We start from the raw sequence: 17,900 nt of genomic DNA, 5'->3' as shown, positions 1-17,900 counted from the left end.
GACTCAGCGACCCCTCCTTGGGTTTCCGAAGGTATCACTACGGAAGTAGGATTGCCCAACCTTCCTTCCGAGGAGTGGCTGGTGGGTTTGAACCTCCAGCCTTCTGCTTAGCAGTCAAGTGCTTTAGCCACTATGCTACCAGAGCTCCTTATTCTTCAATAGTGCTTTGTTTATCTGAGATCTCTTTCCTTTCCATATAAAATTAGAGATTGGTTTTTCCATATTCTTAAAGAATGTTGATGGGATCTGGATTGGGATTGCACTGAATGTGTAGATCATTTTGGCTCCACAGGGTTTTCATTGGCTGATTTTTTGGGAATGTTTTGGTTACCTAGTGCCATTGGCAGTCCAAACCTACCAGCCACTCCTCAGAAGGAAGGTTGGACAATCTACTTCGTTAGAGATACTGCCCTGGAAACCCAAGGAGGGGTTGCTATGAGTCAGGTCTGACTCTATGGCACATAACAACAACAACAACAGTGCCACTCTGACAGGAATATACCACAAATGGGATGGCCTTAATAAACAGGAGTTTATTGTCTTACAGTTTGGAAGGCTAGAAGTCCAAGTTCAAAGTGCCAGGCTCTAGGGGCTGGGTGAAAGCCCCTCGACCTTGGGCTGCAGGCTCTGCCTCTTGCTCCTGGCCCACTGGAGCTAGAGGCATCTCTTCACTCAGACAGCTGCTGGCTGCTGAGGCTAACAAGCCCAAGGTCAACAAATAAAATGGCATAGTCCTGATGTTACCAAACCACATGGCAGGCCACTAATTTAAGTCCATTGTAAGTCCCAAGGTCAGCAGAGCATGGCAGGCTGCTGAACAACAACACGACTACATGCAGGGTCCAAGTGTGCCATAGGCTAGAGACCATTCCCAAAGCTGCTGCTTATATACAGGAAGCAGACCACATCCCAAAGGCAGCTAGCTACTCAGCTGCTCACCATAGAGTCCACCATGGAGTTGATTACCAGTCTAATCATGGGAAATACTACATACAGGTGCCCAGCCACTCATCCAGGCCCAGCCAAGTTGACACACAAACACGACCAGCACAGGGAAGTAGATTGCCCAGCCTTTCTTTTGAGGCACCTTCTGAACCTTCAACCTTTCAGTTGATAACCAACCATGTTCAACATTCACACCACCAGGGACTCCCCAGAGGCACACAGGGGTGGTGACTGCTCACTAAGGTTGCTTGTCCCAGGGGGTGGTACCATCTCTCTCTGGTTTCCCCAATGCTGGCCACCCACAGTATATACACGGTCCTGTGGCACCCAGCACCACCACCAGCTGCCGTAGCTGCTACGACCCATGGTGACCCTACCTATGTCTGAGCAGAACTGTGCTCCTTGAGCTTTGCTTTGCTTTTTTTGTGCTATTGTTTTCATACATTTTATTTATTCCTATTTATTACGGTAGGAGCTCTGGTAGCATAGTACCTAAGGCACTTGACTGCTAACCAGAAGGCTGGCGGTTCAAACCCACCAGCCACTCCTCGGAATGAAGATGGGGCAATCTACTTCTGTAGTGATACCGCCTCAGCAACCCAAGGAGGAGTCGCTATGAGTCAGGTCTGACTCAACAGCACATAACAACAACAACATTTATAATGGTGAAGAAGTGCAGCCAGAATGCTCCTTGGAAGCGAGAAAGGCCAGACTTGGTCTCACCTTCTTTGGTCATGTTGTCAGAGGGGAGCTTTCCCTGGAGGAGGATATTATGCTCGGTAAAGTGGAGGGTCAGTGAAAAGGAGGAGCATGCTCAACAAGATGGAGTGCTAGAGTGGCTGCAACGATGGGCTCAAGCATCGCAGTGATCGTGAGGCTGGCACAGGACCGGGCAGTGTTCGTTCTGTTGGACACGGGGTCGCTATGAATCAGAGCTGACTCGACGGCACCTAACAACAACAACATTTATTAGGGTTGGTCATATTTTATCATTATTATTGTAAAAAAGCATAGGGTTTTCCAGGCTGATTTTTTTTGGAATAGCCAGGCCTTTCTTCCCAGGTACCTGAGTGGTCTTGAACCTCAGCCTTTCGGTTAGCAGCTGAACACATTAACTATTTGCACTCTTGTAGCAAACCTTCCCCCATCACCCTTTTTGATTGTACCACTTCTGCCCCACCCCACGAGGTTCCTGACTGGTGGTCCCCCTTCCCCTCTCCATGCCCACTTAATGACACTCACAGCATCCACACCCTCTGGTCCCAGGTCCCAGGATCTGCAGAGCTCACTCTTCCTCTGACTTGGTCTCTCAGCAGCTTTGACTCCACTGACTGCACCTTCTCCTAGAAACTCCTCCTCCGCCTCTGCTGCTGGGCCATGCTCACTTGCTTCTCCTACCCCTTCTCCAGCCTCTCCGCCTGTCCCTGAAGTGTCTGGGGACCCAGGGCTCAGTCTTGAGTCTTGTTCTCCCCTCTGTTCTGGGGAGACTTCCCCCTGCCTCCCGGCTTCAGTCCTACCCCCCAACTGATGCTCACTCTGCCACTGTTTTACATTTTTTTTTATTGTGTTGAAATATACATAACAAAACATGTCCTGTCTCAGCAATCTCTACCTGTGCAATTCAGTGACATTGGTCACATCTGCCAGGTGCACCCATTCTCGATATCCTTTTCCAAATCATTCCACCACTGTGAACAGAAACTCAGTGCCTTCTAAGAAAAAACTCCAGAGTGTTTGGGTGGTGCCAGTGGTTACACACTCAACTAGGAACCAGAAAGTTGGTGGTGTGAACCCACTCAGCGGCAACTCAAAGAAAGGTCACAGCCTTGAAAACCATATGGAGCAGTTCTATTCTGCACATGTCAGGGCACATGAGTCAGAACCAACTTGATAGCAACTGTTTTTTTAGTTTAGTTTTGTTTTCAATTTTTTTTTTTAAGCAAAATAACTCTCCCTTTCCTCCCTCCCTCTCATCCTGGTAAACATTAAAAATCTCTGGTTTCTTTACAACCAAACCAAAAACCAAATTCACTGCCATCCAGTCGATTCCAACTCACAGCGACCCCCACTGGGTTTCTGAGACTGTAAATCTTCACGGAAGTAGATTGCCCCATCTTCCTTCCATGGAGGGGCTGATGGATTTGAACTGCTGACCTCATTAGCAGCCAAATGTCTTAGGCATCATGCCCACCAGAGTGCCTTCTTGGAGAAATACATAGTTTCTATATATTTGCTGATCATACAGTGTTTGTTCTTTTGTGACTGACTTATTTCACTCAGTATGATGTTTTCAAGGTTCATCCATGTTGTGGCATGTGTCAGGACTTCCTTCCTTCTGTGGCAGGATAATGTATCATTGTGTGGATGGACCACATTGTGTTTATGGCCATTGGGTTGTTTCCAGATTTTGACTATTGTGCAAAGTGCTGCAATGAGCAGTGATACTCAGGTTTCTGTTTGGGTTCCTGCCTTCACTTTTTCTGGGCAGATACCTAGGAGTGGGATTGCTAAGTCACATGGTGGTCACAGGGCCCTGGTGGCACAATGATTATGCACTCAGCTGCTAGTTGAAAGGTTAGAGGTTTGAACCCACTACGTGAGAAAAGCCCCGGCAATCTGCTCCCACAAGGACTGCAGCCTAGGAAACCCTATGGGACTGTCCTACACTATCCTATAGGTTCACCACGAGTCAGAATCAACTCAATGGCACACAATACCCCCGTGGTCGCTCTGGTGTTTGTTTTCAACTTATGAGATGCTTCCAGGCCTCTGTCCTAGAGGTCCAGTCCCCACTTCAGGGCATTTCCTAGGCCCTTCTGACTGATCAGACCCCAAACTTATCTCTGCCACTTCCCCAAACATCCAGACCCTAGACTGTGGCCTCACTGCCTGGTGTCTTGACCAAGACAGGCCTCCTTCTAGCCTCCCACCCCTTTAGTCTGCCTCCTCTGGCCACACCCTCTCACCAGCCCTCCCCACAGTGGTGTTCTAGACACACAGGTCCTCCCCTACTGACCCTTCTCCCTGATTCCCCACCATACCAGGGAACAAATGCAAACCCTTTATAATCCCACATCTGCCTTATTCTCATCCAAGACTTTGCTAAACCACCCTTTGCATGGGGGGTTTCCATGAATTGGAGCCCTTTCTTGCAAGTTCAGCTCCAAAACTGCCTCCTCCAGGCAGTCTTCCTCTTTCCCCCCAGGTAACTGCTTCCCCTTCCTCCCAGTTACTCATTCCACCCTAGGCTGACCTCATGGGGCTGGGAGTCTGTGCCCTGTGGCCTGTGCTCTGTCTCTTCCACCTTTCCTCTGGTGCGGGACCAGATGGGAACAGAACAGGTGGCAGGGACAAGCGAGGGAATGAAAAAATGCATGAATGAATGAGTGAGTGAATGAATGAAAGGTTGAGTGAGCAAATGAGCAAAGTGAATGAATGAGTCAGTGAATGAATGAGTAAATTAATGAATGAATGAGCAAATGAGTGAGGAGTGAATGAATGAGTGAGTAAATGAATGAGGGAAGAATAATGAATGAGTAAATGATGGGAGGTGGTCTGGAGGAGGAGCCTCAGAGCTGAGAGGAGAAGCCAAGCTTGGGAGGCTAGGAGGAGTGCCAACCTGGGCCGACCCCCTGCAATCCCTTAGTACTGAGGTTATGGGCACGCTGAGCCCCTAGGCTGCCAGAAAGACGCGCCCGTATTGGCTCAGGCTGGAGGAAGTGGGACTCCTATTAGCTCACTCACCAGGCCTCTGCCCAATCAACGCGATCGTTTCCTTCCTAAGCCTCCCCACCCATTCTGCCCGCGGCTGCCGTGGCGGCGGCCGCGGCGCCTTCCCGTTGCCGCTGGCAACAGTCAGCGGAGCCGGTCGCCCCGGCAACTGCCCGAGGCCTCCAGTCAGCCTTCCTCCGGGCCTCTCCGGTCCCCTAGACAACCGTTACCAGTTCCGGTCCGCCATCAACCCTTCCCTGATCCCCCTGGCAACGGTGCGCAGCCCCACAGCCCCGAGACGCCGTCCCTCTGCTGCCTGAGGGTCTCCTCCCCCAGACCTGTACCCCAGGATGGGGGTCCACCTTCGTCCTGCCCCCCGACTCCTCCCCCCCGGGACACTGCGCCCACCCTGGTTTGGGAGCAGGGGTGGGGAGGACCTGGAGCCCCTGCCTGCCTCCTGCTCGCTCTCTTGCGTGGGGCTGTCCAGCCGCCACAGGGAGCTCTTCAAAATGCAAACCATGTCCCTTCCCTGCTGAAAAGCCGCCCCTTGAGACTCAGATCCAAATCCTTGGGGCCCTGGCGGTCTGGCAGGGGCCGCCTCTCCTCCCACGTGCCCCCTGCCCACCCTACCCAGCTCCTCTTCCCTGCCCGGTTACTCCAAAGGCCCAGACTTGTCCCTGCCACCTGAAAAGTGCCTCCACGCTCTGGTTTCCCACGGAGGCCTTCCCTGACCCTGCCACATCCATACTCCTCTCCTCTGTAATCCCTGAACAGATTCATCTTGCTTTCACTGTACCCCAGGGTCTAGAGTACTTGGTACATGTTTCACAAAAGAATACTGTGTTGGTGATGGATGAGGGTGTGTGTTGTGTGGCAGATGTTGGTGACCAGCAGGCAGGCTTGGGCTAGGCAAACCTATCCCCAAAACAGGAGAATGTATTCCTAAGAAGCAGCAGCCAAGAAATCAGACGACATATTGCACTGGGCAAATCTGCTGCAAAAGACCTCTTTCAAGTGCTGAAGAGCAAAGTCGTCTCTTTGAAGACCAAGGTGCACCTAACCCAAGCCATGGTGTTTTCAATCGCCTCATATACATGTGAAAGCTGCACAATGAATAAGGAAGACCGAAGAAGAGTTGATGCTTTTGAGTTGTGGTGTTGGTGAAGAATACTGAAAGTGCTATGGGCTGCCACAAGAATTAACAAATCTGTCCTGGAAGTGCAGCCGGAATGCTCCTTGTAAGGGAGAATTGCCAGACGTGGTCTCACTTACTTTGGTCATGTTGTCAGAAGGGACCATTCCCTGGAGAAGGGTATCAAGTAGAGGGCCAGCGAAAAAGGGGAAGGCCCTCAACAACATGGATTGACACAGTGGCTGCAACGATGGGCTCGGGTATAGCAAGGATTGTGAGGCTGGCACAGGACTGGGCAGTGTTTTGTTCTGCTGTGCACAGGGTCACTGAGTGGGAGCTGACTCGATGGCACCTAACAACAACATTCCTAAGACCCCTTGGGTCCCAAGAGAGCCCCACACTGTCTGTGTGCAGGTGATAAACAACAAAACCTTGCTCTGGAGTGGACCCCCATGCCCCTCTGTTAGAGTAGAACTGCTCTGTAGGATTCTCTCGGCCGTGATTTTTCCAGAAACAGATTGCCAGGCCTTGCTCTAGCAGTGCGGCTGGATGGATTCAAACTGCTAAGCTTTAGGTTGATAGTCAGGCACCACCATTTGTGCCACGCAGGGACGTGCTGTCCCCAAAGTCCAGGAGACAGAAGCTGGTGCTCGGAGCAGGCTGGGGCCAGGTGGCCCAGGCCTGACTGTCCCCTCACCTGCTTTTTGTGTGGAGGCTGTAGCCAGAGGCCCCCTGAGAAAAGTCAGCAGACATGTTGGCTTATATGGAGATTCTTCTCAGACTCCGATGGCCAGTTAGGGTGTGGCTCCTTTCCTCTACTGAGTCTGGAATCCCACAGCTGAGAGCTGCTTTCCCAAGGACCCAAGGCAGCCTGGCCCAGGCTGGGGTGAGAGAACTTGACCTCCCAACACCTGAAGCTGTGACAACGGGGAGGGGGTCCCTGGGCAGCCAGAGAAGAGTCTAGACATCTGGCCCCTGCCTGTGAGGGTCCTCTCGGGATGAGGAAGAGATGGTCCACAGCCAGGCAGGGAGGGCCCGCCCGTGAGCCAGGTATACCGTCTTCAGTGTTGTCCAATATAACTTCCTAGACGGATGGAAATATGACTGTTGAGCACTTAAAATACGGCTGATGAGCCTGCAGAACTGAATTTTTAATTGTATTTCATTTCAATGAATTTATATAGAAACTGAAGTAGCCCGATGTGGCTAGCAGTTAGTGTGCTGGACAGCACAGCGTTCAGCTGAAGACCCAGACTGGAATGGAAACCAAGAACAGGAAGGTGCCAGTTCATGGCTTGTGTAACCAGAGCGGAGGTGGGGGAATGTCAGACTTTGGCAAGAAGAAGGATAAGGGCCCAAGAAAGGTGAGGTGGGATACCAGTCCCAGCATCCAGCTCCATGAAGGAGAGGTGTACCCAACTCCCAGGGTCAGAGTGCTTGCTCACACTTGCTGAGGGGTGAGCATACAGGCTGGTGTACCTGAATGGATGAACTTCTGTGTGACCCAGGAGTCCCAGGCCTGTGTGTGATCCAGGGGTCCACACATGCATCTATGTTGGGTGGACTCCCAGGTGTGTACACACACACACACACACACACACACAGGCCACAGGTGTGTGTCCTTGAGTGTCTATGTGCATATGTTGTATGGACTTCCGGGTGTATACATGCACACAGCGGGGGTGTGTTTCTGAGTAGCCATATGCATACATGTTGTGTGGACTCCTGGTACACACATGCAGCAGGTGTGTGATCCTGAGTATTCACGTGCATGTACGTTGTATGGATTCCCAGGCACATGCACACTGCAAGTGTGTGCTCCCAAGTGTCCACATGCTATGTGACTAGGCAGGCCAGTGAGAGAGGTGAGCGAGGGCCACTAGTCCAGCAGGTCTTGCAGGAAGGCCCACATATACTGGTGCATCTCCTCGGGGTTGCTCTGCGGGACCCAGTGCCCCACACCTGGCAGGATGTGAGCCTCCAGCCGGCCTGGCACAAAGCGGCTGCCAATGGCGCCCACCAGCCCTGCCTCCAAGTAGGTATCCTTCTCCCCCCATAACAGCAGTGTGCGTGTGGACAGCTCCTGGGGCTCCAAGGGGAAGTTCCTGCGGCCGAGACAGACAGACAGTTAGGCAGAGGATGGCTATCTCCCCATCACCTCCTGCAAATCTCCTTAACCTCTGCCCTGGGTCAGATCTCACCTGAAGATGTTGCGGTAATAATTGAGGGGCCCAACGAGGCCACCAGGCTGTGTGAAGCTGTAGAGGAAGGCCTCAAGCTCACTGGGGGTAGAGTGTGGCATGCCCGTCTTGCGGTGAGTGAAGGTGGTCTTCAGGATCTGGGCATACAGCAAAACTGGCTTCAGTGCCCTGTCCATCCAGACCCAGCTGACTAACCCATCCCCAGGTCTTTACCCCACGGCACCTGGAAGTCAGACATGGACAGCAACTTTTCAGGCAGCCAGGGAAGCTGGAACAGGAACACATAGTGAGAACGGAATAACTGGCTGATGTGGCGCAAGGCGTAGTCTGGTAGGAGAGAGAAGGCAGATGTGAGGTCTGGGCCTGGGCCAGCCTCACACCCCTGTAGCCCATACACATCCAGGCCAGGGATACTGACATACTGACAGGAGTGCCGTTGCTGCCTGAGCCTGTGGAGACACTCAGCGCCCCCCTCCCCAGCCCAGACCCTCGTGTTCCTCCAGCCGAGTGGTACCCATGGAATATCGGGCCTCCGTCTGCAACAGGAGTGCAGGCGCCCCTATGCCCACAACTCCAGGGGTCTTCCGCTGCTGCGCCACAAACATTTATTCAGGTGCACAGCAGGGAACAAGACAGACAAAAATCCTCACCCATGGGTAGCTGGAGTCTAGAGGGGGAGAGAGATAAGAAACAAGAAGAAACAGACAGAGATGGAGACCAGGGATGGAGGGAGATAGAGACAAAGATAAACAGATGGAGTGGAAGAAATACTTAGAAAGAGAGACAGAGACCGAGAGATGGAGACTGACAAATAACAGGAGTCAAACAAACACACTTAAAGAAGAGAGAGAAAGATGGTGACAGGGAGAAACAGAGGCAGAGAGGAAGAGAATTAAAATCAGGTGATGGGATGGACATGAGGCAGCCAGAGATGCATCTCGTGCTATTGGAACACTTAGCTATCTATGTCCTTCCTGCCAGAAAAAAGCCATTGCACAACTCCGTGCCCAAGTTTCCCCAATGCTTTCATCAGCACAGGAGGCATATGTAGGTTAAAGCGCTCAGGGTCCTTATCAAAGCAATGGTTACCTGTAAGTGCTTGAAAAGTGGGGGTGACTCTGATGGGCAGTCACTGATTTTAGATAGGAAGCACCATATGAGGGAACACCACCTTCTGGGGTCAGCACTCTAACCCTAGCTCCTGTGTGCTGACTGGTGGCTACAGAAGCACAGACCCACTCCCTTTACACAGCCGGACTCCCCAAGCACCTTGGTACACAGACATGGGGGCGGCACTGGCCACCACCATCCGTTCCACCAGTGCTGGGTAGTAGATGGAGAAATTCCAGGCCAGGAGTGCGCCCCAGTCGTGGCCCACGAGGATGCACTTGGAGTAACCTGGGTGCCAGAGAAGTTGGTTTAATTGTGGGAGCTGGTAGGGCTGGTGGACACAGCAGGCAGGAAGGGCAGGGGAGAGGTGTACGCAGAATTGGGGCTCAGGCTGGCGCGGGTCCATGGGGCTGCCCCCGACGCACCCAGACCCATGATCACATCCCGGATGTCGGCCATCAGCAGGTCAGTGGTATAGCAGTCCACGTCCTGCGGGGCATCAGAGGGCCAGTAGCCACGCAGGTCCACAGCCACGACGTGGAAGCGGCTCTGGAACTCCCGGAGCTGGTAGCGCCAGGAGAACCTGCCAAGTGTGCCGGGCGGGCGGATAGGAAGGTTGAGTCAGGGCCTCTGGGGCTGCAACTCCGCCCTCAGCCCAACAGGAAACTTTGGCAACCCCACCTTCCAGCGCTGGATCCCAGAAGGAAAGAAGAGGAACCCCAGGCCAAGGACGCACCTCGGATGCAGTGCGGCCTCATCTCCGCACTCCTTTGTCCCACTTTTGAGGGCCTTCGGTCCCTGTGAGTCTTGGCCCAGACCCCATCCTGTGCATCCCGAAGCAGCCAGCCCTTGCCTCCGTGGGCCCCCTTCCCTGTGCGTCCCGGGTCAGCCCCCAGTCTTCAGGAGCCTCACCAGACCCCTCTTCGCTCTGTACCCTCCGCCCACCCGAGCTCCTTGGCCCCGTGCTGCCCTCTCCCCTCCGGGCTCTCGGCCCCAGATGTACCAGTTTTCAGGGAAGCCGTGCAGGAACAGCATGAGGGGCCCGTTGCCGCGTCCCGCGGAGACATAGTGCAGGCGCAGGCCCGAGCTCTGCGGGAGGGCGCGGAGTGAGCCTGCGTCCCCAATCCTGGGTTGCCGGGGCCATCCCGCACCCCCGGCGCCTCGACTCCCGCGAACCGACAGCCCTCCGCGCGCTCACCTTGAGGGTCAGGAAGGCGTGCTCGCCTAGCGAGGGGTCTTTCAAGCATGCGGGGGCTACGCGCCGGGGGCGCCCGCAGCAGCCGCGTCGCGGCCGGCACAGCACGTGGGTCAGTGCGATGCAGCCGTACACCGCCGCGGCCAACAGCGCGGCGGAGTATACCAGGCTCCACATCAAGGCGCGTAGCAGCTTGAGCGTGAGGCGCGACGGCGCCAGGAGCGCTGTCACCACTAGCTCGGGCATGTTGCCGCGTGCAGGGACCAAGACAACCCCGCTGGCGGGGCTCTGGGTCGCGAGCTGCGAGGCAGGGTCCAGGCTGCAAAGCCCCGCGCCCTTGCTCTGGAGCCCCTCCGTGCTGCGAGGTGTGCGGGACGCACCGGGACGAGGGGGAGGCTCAGACTGGAACCGCCGGTGCGCACGACTCACCTAAGTGCTAAGTACACACCTAGGCGCGACCCGGACTCCGAGCAGGGCTAGGGCACTGGAGCAGGGTTTGAGGGCCGGAGGCGGGGTCTGCGGATGGGGGCGTGTCTAGTGGGCCAGGCTGCTATGGCCGGGGAGGGGCCTGGGAGGAATGCGGAGGTAGACAGTGGGCAGGGCTTGGGAAGGTGGGCCGGCGTGTAGCAGGTGGTGGCGCTAGATCTGCCCAGAAGGCAGCGCGGGACTAGAACGGTGGGCGGTGCCGAGAGGTGGGCGGGGCCTAGCTAGACTCCCTCTGCGCGTGGGTGGGGGGTCCAAAGACCAGAAGGAGATTCTAAAGACCTGGATGAACGGGGACCCTGGGTGATATGAAGGAGCTCTGGTAGTGTAGTGGATAAGGGACCTGACTGCTACCCGGAAGGTCAGTGGTTCAAATCCACCAGCTGCGCGGAAGGAAGACTGGGCGATCTACTTCCGGAAAGATTTACAGCCTCGGAAACTCAATGGGGGTTCCTGAGTCCGAAGCGACTCGATGGCAGAGAGTTTGATTTTTTTTTTATTTTGGTGATAGGAGCGGAACCTGAAGCGAACGGCGAGGCCTGGGCTTAGAAAGGTGGGCCCAACCTGGTCCAGGAGGGTTGCTGGGTTCGTGGCTTAGGCGGGGTGAGGGTTGGAACTAAGGGGACGGGGAGGGGCCCGGAGTCTCTGATGGCGGTAGAGCGGGGCCCGGAAGCGGAAGGACAGAGACAGGTAGAGCCATGGCTGAGGCCAAGAGGGCAGGCGGGCAGCCGCCGCAGCCCGACAGACCTCAGGAAGCCCGGACACCGCCCCTTGGGAGCTTCCCGCCCTGCAGCGCGCGACCCTCAGAGCCGGGCACCCTCCGCACACCTTCAGCAGCCCTGGTTCCAACGGCGCCTCCGGCGGCCTCGGTCCCGCGCCCAGCCCTGGTTGGCCTGGCTGTCCTGCTGTCCCTCCCTTGCGCGGCTGGAATTGGACAGTAGCATATAGTTGATGGGCACGCGACAGGTTCTGGCCCAGGAGCCAATCGGCAGGTGCTGGGAGCGGGGCGGTGCCCCTGGCAGCCAATGGGGGCGAGGATATGACCGGCAGGGGGAGCCTGCCGGGTGAGTCCCAGGTACCAGCCCCATCCTTACAGCTAGGACTTGGAGGCCGGGTTTCTCTCCTCTGTTGCAACCTACCCTCAAGGTCCTCGGGGTAATGAATGACATTCTCTGAGCATTCTGGGTACACCTATCATTTAAACCGCAGAGCAACCCTATGAAGTGTACGTACTATTATCACAGCCTGAGACTGGAGATTAAGTCATTGCTCAAAGGCTCGCAGCTGGATAAACAGCAGTTCACAAGGATTTATGTCTGCCCACGTCCTCTCGCTTTCCTGGCAGCCACTTGGAACTCTTTTAGCCGTCTTCTGATGGTGACCTACGTGTTTCCAAATGTGTCCTCCCCTGCTTAATAATTACGGTAAAAAATATATAACATTTGCGAGTGCAACAATTTTTACATGTACAATTAAGTGACTGACTTGAAGCACTTACTGATGGAAATCAAAGACTACAGCCTTGAGTATGGATTATACCTCAACATAAAGAAAACTAAAGTCCTCACAACTGGACCAGTAAGTAACATCACCATACATGGAGAAAAGACTGAAGTTGTCAGGAATTTCATTTTACTTGGATCCATGGAGGCAGCAGTGAAGAAACCCGATGTCACTAGGGATATGTGCTGCAGGGGGCCTCTTTAGAGTGTTTAGAACAAAGATGTCAAGCCATGATATTTCAATTGCCTCACATACATGTGAAAACTGGGCAATGAATAAGGAAGACTGAAGAATTCGTATCTTTGAATTGTGGTGTGGGTGAAGAATACTGAAAATACCATGGGCTGCCAGAAAAGAACAACGAAACCTGTCTAGGGGAAAGTACAGGCAGAATACTCCTTAGAAGCGAGAATGGCCAGACTTCGTCTCAACTACTTTCGTCATGTTATCAGGATGGACTAGGCCCTGGAGGATATCATGCTAGGTAAAGTAGAGGGTCAGTGGAAAAGGGGAAGCCCCTCAATGAGATGGACTGACATAGTGGTTGCAACCACGGGCCCGAGCACAGCAAGAATTGTGAGGGTGGTGCAGGACCAGGCAGTGTTTCGCTCTATTGTATAGAGTGCTGTGAGTTGGAGCTGACTGGATAGCACTTAACAACAAATAACATTGCTTACATTCATCATGTTGCTTACCCACTAACCTTTTACAAATTATTCTACCACCATTAACAGCAACTCAGTGCCCATTAAGCAATGATGCCCCCTAACCCTCTCCCTCCCACCCTTGCTGCTGCTGCTGTTGTGGTTATGTGCCCTCAAGTCAAACCTGACTCATAGCAACCCCTCCTTGGGTTTCTGAGGCGGTATCACTACGGAAGTAGATTGCCCAACCTTTCTTCCGATACATGGAGAAAAGGTTGAAGTTGTCAGGGATTTCATTTTACTTGGATCCACGATTGACACCCATGGAAGCAGCAGTGAAGAAACTGGTTAGCAGTCAAGTGCCTTAGGCACTATGCTACCAAAGCCCCCCTTCCCACCCCTAGTAAACACTAACAAGCTTTGGTCTCTATACATTTGTCTGTTTCATATAATTGGAATCATACAATATTTGACCTTTTGTATGTGACTTACTCAGCATCATGTTTTCAAGGCTAGTCCATTGTGTGCATGCATTGGGACTTTTATTTCTCTTTATGGCCGAGTAATATTCCACTGTAAGTATGTACCACATTTTGTATCCTTTAATCCACTGATGGACATTTAGGTTGTTTCCACCTTCTAGTCATTGTGAAAAATGCCACAATGAATGTTGGCGCCCAGGTTTATGTTCTTGCTTCCATGGTTTCTAGGGTACAGACCTAGGACTGGGACAGATTATATGGTAATCCTATTTTTTTGAGGAACCGCTGAACTTTTCCATAGCGGCTGCACCATTTTACAATCCCACCAGCAATGGATAATGGTTTGAATTTCTCCACATCCTCACCAATGTTATTCCCGCCCCCCTTTTTTAAAAAAATTACAGACATTTTAGTGGGTGTGAAGTGGTATCTCACTGTGGTTTCTGATTTGCATTCCTAAATGACTGATGGGAGCTCTGGTAGCGTAGTGCCTAAGGCATCTGACTGCTAACCAGAAGGCTGGAGGTTCAAACCCACCAGCCACTCCTCGGAAGAAGACTGGGCAATCTACTTCCGTAGTGATACAGCTTCGGAAACCCAAGGAGGGGTCGCTATGAGTCAGGTCCAACTCGATGGCAGAGAGTTGAGGTTTTTTGAATGACTGATAATGTTGAACTTCTTTTCACTGCTTGCTGGCTATTTGGTGAAATGTTTGTTGGAGTCATTTGCTCATTTTTGGGGCCATTTATCTTTTCGTTGTTTGGTTGTAGTTCTTTATACATTCTGGCTATTAAACCTTTCTCAGATATATGGTTCTCAAAGTTTTTCTTCCAATCCACAGGTCTCATTTTGTTGATAAATTCTTTTGATGCACAATGTAATTTTGTTGTCTATTTTGTCATTTGCTGCTGGTGCTTTTGGCGTCACATCTTAAGAATCCATTGTTGAAAACTAGATTCTTAAGCATTACCCATTTTCTTCCAAGAGTTTTATAGTTTTGGATCTCATGTTTAAGTCCTTGCTCCATTTTGAATTAATTTTTGCATATGGTGTGAGGTAAGGGTCCAGCTTCTTTTATATGGCCCCAGACCATTTGTTGAAAACACACTTCTTTCCTCATTGAATGAAGGAACCCTGGTGGTGCAGTGGCTAAAGCATTTGGCTGCTAACCAAAAGGCCAGTGGTCTGAACCCACCATCTGCTCCCTGCTCCATGGAAGAAAGATGAGGCTTTGTGCTTCTGTAAAGATTGCAGCCTTGGAAACTCTATGGGGCAGTTCTGCTATGTTCTATAGGGTCACCAGGAGTCATAATCAACTCCACGGTGGTGGGTAATCCCCACTGTATACACTTGTCAAAGATCAATTGACCATAAATGTGTCTCTCTAAACGTGCTTTTGTGGCTACTTCTCAACTGACCAATTTGAGGTCTGACCCACTGACTTCTGGCTGCAGTACCATCTCGCCCACATCACCACTACTGACCTATGCTGGACCATTTTTAACTTGTCTATTGGTTTTCTCTAACACTTCACTCATCTGTTTTTGTCACTTGTCACCTCTCCTTCCACCTTCCCATACTTTCAGATTATCAGGGCTGTAAACATTACATTGTCCTTGGACTTTGAAGTCTGTAAGTGGCTTCTTAAAAGTAAGTAGTGCTTCTCAGAGGGGATCTATGTAGATCTTGGATAGAGAGGGAGAACAATGTGGAACAAAACTCAAAATCATTTTTTTGCGGGGGGAAGGGGACCACGTTTGCTGGTCCAATAGAGCCTGGTGGAACCATTGAGACTATGGCCCCTAGCTGCCCTTCAGGTCTGGAATTGAACCCACACCTGTGGCTTCCAGCCAAACAAGACAGGCATATGAGCTGAACATTTACATCAGGTGGATACACTCCTTGAGAACAATCATGGGAGAATAGAAGGGCTATGTGTGCACAGGGAGACAGCTGGGGGGGGGGCAGGAGTACATGGGAGGGAAGGACACAGGGAAGAGGTAACTAGGGGGAGGAAGTGGGAGGGGTGCTGTTGTATTTTGGGAAATTGCAGTCAATGTCATGAGACAAACTGTATGTGAGCTGCTGTATGGAAAGTGAATTTACTCTGTAAACATTCACCCACATCACACACAAAAAAATTTAGTGCTTTAAATGTACATTTTTCTGCCTCCGTAAACAATGCGTCTGGGTCGAACATACATGTGTGCCTGGGTTCCTGGCGCCTTCTGGGTATACCGTCCAGCTACACTGCCTGTCTTGTACCTGCTATGGAGTCACCTCTGACTCATGGCAACCCCATGTGTGTCAGAGCAGACCTGTGCCCCACAGGGCTTTCAGTGACTGATTTTTGGGAAGGAGATCACCAGGCTTTCCTCCGAGATGCTCCTGGGTGAGCTCGAACCTCCAACCTTTCAGTTAGCAGCTGCGCATGTTACCCATTTACACCACTGAGGGGCTACCGTGTATCAGTTATTTTTCCCAGATTTGTCAAAGATCTACGTACTTTGGGGGAAAAAAATGCAGTAAAAACATATGTAACCCAACATTTGCCAACTGGAACAATCTTTACCTGTACAGTTCAGTGACATTAGTAATTTCATTCATCATGTGCAACCATCACCACTACCTTTGTCCGAGCAACTCCACCATCACTAATGGAAATTCAGTGCCCCCTTAAGCAAAGACCTCCTCTTTTCCCCTCCCTCCCCCCTCTGAACCCACCATCTGCTCCATGGGAGAAAGACTAAAGCCTTTATGTCCTTGCCTACTGAGGTACTTTGCGTAAGTGAAATCATACAGTATTTCCTGTGTCTGGTTTATTTCACTCAGCGTGGTTTTCAAGACTCATCCATGTTGCAGCATGTACCAGGACTTCACTTCTCTTTAGGGACTAGCAGTGTCCAATGATACACATATCTACCACATTTTATTTAACCATTCACCTGCTGATGGGCATTTAGATTGCTGCAACCAACACTGGTGCACATGTATGCTTGGGTTCCTGCCTTCTGGGTATAGTGTCCACTTGATGATCCTGGGGTCCCCCCGAGTCATCTGGTTGCATGGCTGGTGTATGTCGGTGAACCCCTCCTTCTTACTCTGCTACACAATCCTGGCCTGCCACCCTGCCCTACCCTCCCAGCTCTACCTTCAAATAAAAAAGCAGAAGCCATAGGAAGGTAACTTTATATTCAGTACAAATGTTTATTTTTGCAATGAGAACTGCACAAAAGGAAAGAAAAGAAAAAGAAGAACCTTTCGTATATAAGTGAGAAGTCTAAGATCCCCTTCTACAAATGTCTAAAGTGTTTAACACAAGTCTCAGGTTCACGGACATGATCATTGGCCAAGCGATCTGTGCAGAGTCAGTATAGTAGGGGCTTGTACACACCTTGTTCTCTTTTGTACAGGACTACGATTTCTAGTGCTGCAAAAGGGACTGGGTAACGGCCAGAGAAATTAAGTAGTAGGTCCCAGTTCTAATTACAGCCAGTTAGAGACACCCACCGGTGGGTGTGGAGAGGGCTGTGGCAGAGGGAAACCTATGGAGAAAGGAACAGATGGAACCATCTTTACTGCTGGATCTGGCCAGGGGACACTTTGGAACAAAACAAGGTACACAAAAGTAGAGTGAGATGATAGAAAGAACCCCAAAGAAGCAAGACCTAAGTCACACTTGAACCAGCACAGTAGGATACGAGGGGTCAGAGGACGAGGGGAGAATGACTGGGACAGTAAGGATGGGGGTGGGCTGGGCCAGAACCCTCAACCACACCCTCACCCATGAGGTCTGGTGGGTGAATGAACAGTGTGAGAAACGTTCTCCTCAAGTCAGTTTGTACATGGATAAATGACTGTACTTGTATCTGTATCCCTTGTGGGTAGGGAAGGCATACTTGTAGGCCCAAAGGTGGGGCTGGCAGGTGACCTGTGGACTCTGGAGCAGGGGTGTGTGTATGTGCATTGGGGGGGTGGGGGGACAGCAGACAGGCGGGCTGAGTTTTGGGGGCATCTAAGAGTATCTGATTAACCCTGAGCTTAAATGAAAAGGAGTTCGGGGCGGTGAATGGGGGATAAAGATGGAGGCAGGCACAGGGGAGAACACTGTCTGGGGTCTGGCTGGGATCTACCTGCCTGGGCCCAGCCCTGGCTTCCTGTCACAGATTCTGTGGGGGTGGTAGCCACTCTGAGCCCCCAAGTGGCACTCCTACTGGAGATGCTGGGGGACAGAGGTAGTCTGGAGCCCGGGGCCCAGCCCAGGCAACATGTGGTCCACAAAGAAACGTCCGGGAGACGCCAGCATTAAAAAAGAGAGATGTGTTTATTCCATGATCAGTACAGGCCAGATGCATATTCACCATATTAAAGTCAGACCAGATGGGGACTCCAGAGTTTGGCCAACACTGCGGCACCAGTGTTGTGGTGTAGGGTGGGTTCTCATGGCACACAAAATTCGCTGAGGGCTCCAAGTGTAAAATTAAAAAAAAAAAA

The 17,900-nt window shown here is 51.9% G+C and overlaps 2 protein-coding genes across 2 annotated transcripts in view; both read right to left on the bottom strand.

Moving 5' to 3' along the window:
- NOTCH3 (notch receptor 3) overlaps positions 1 to 6,541 on the bottom strand; it is a 92,648-nt gene extending 86,107 nt beyond the window's left edge. The window contains exon 1 of the mRNA XM_007957670.2: positions 6,486 to 6,541. Within this exon, the coding sequence (XP_007955861.2) occupies positions 6,486 to 6,541 (56 nt within the window). The remainder of the gene's footprint in view (positions 1 to 6,485) is intronic.
- A 1,126-nt stretch (positions 6,542 to 7,667) lies between these two features.
- Positions 7,668 to 10,540, bottom strand: EPHX3 (epoxide hydrolase 3). The gene is made up of 7 exons (XM_007957668.2): positions 10,298 to 10,540; positions 10,103 to 10,188; positions 9,525 to 9,682; positions 9,259 to 9,387; positions 8,213 to 8,316; positions 7,990 to 8,126; positions 7,668 to 7,893 (listed from the first exon to the last, which is right to left on the bottom strand). Exons 1-7 carry the CDS (start codon positions 10,538 to 10,540, stop codon positions 7,668 to 7,670), a joined length of 1,083 nt encoding a protein of 360 aa, XP_007955859.1.
- Positions 10,541 to 17,900: the final 7,360 nt, after the last annotated feature.

Source organism: Orycteropus afer, unplaced genomic scaffold (genome assembly GCF_000298275.1).
Source record: "Orycteropus afer afer isolate SDZICR_OR568_19922 unplaced genomic scaffold, OryAfe1.0 scaffold00772, whole genome shotgun sequence".
NCBI lineage: Eukaryota > Metazoa > Chordata > Mammalia > Tubulidentata > Orycteropodidae > Orycteropus > Orycteropus afer.
The sequence above is the reverse complement of the archived record's forward strand: the minus strand, read 5'-3'. Positions and strand labels throughout refer to the sequence as shown.

What these genes read in the sequence shown, in the direction of transcription:
- EPHX3 (XM_007957668.2), bottom strand. Translation starts at nt 10,540, where the DNA reads ATGCCCGAGCTAGTGGTGACAGCGCTCCTGGCGCCGTCGCGCCTCACG. An exon ending in GGATGTGATCATGGGTCTGG is followed by an intron (nt 9,388 to 9,524) that starts GTGCGTCGGGGG and finishes TCTGGCACCCAG; the next exon opens with GTTACTCCAAGTGCATCCTC. An exon ending in CCCCATGTCTGTGTACCAAG is followed by an intron (nt 8,317 to 9,258) that starts GTGCTTGGGGAG and finishes CTCTCCTACCAG; the next exon opens with ACTACGCCTTGCGCCACATC.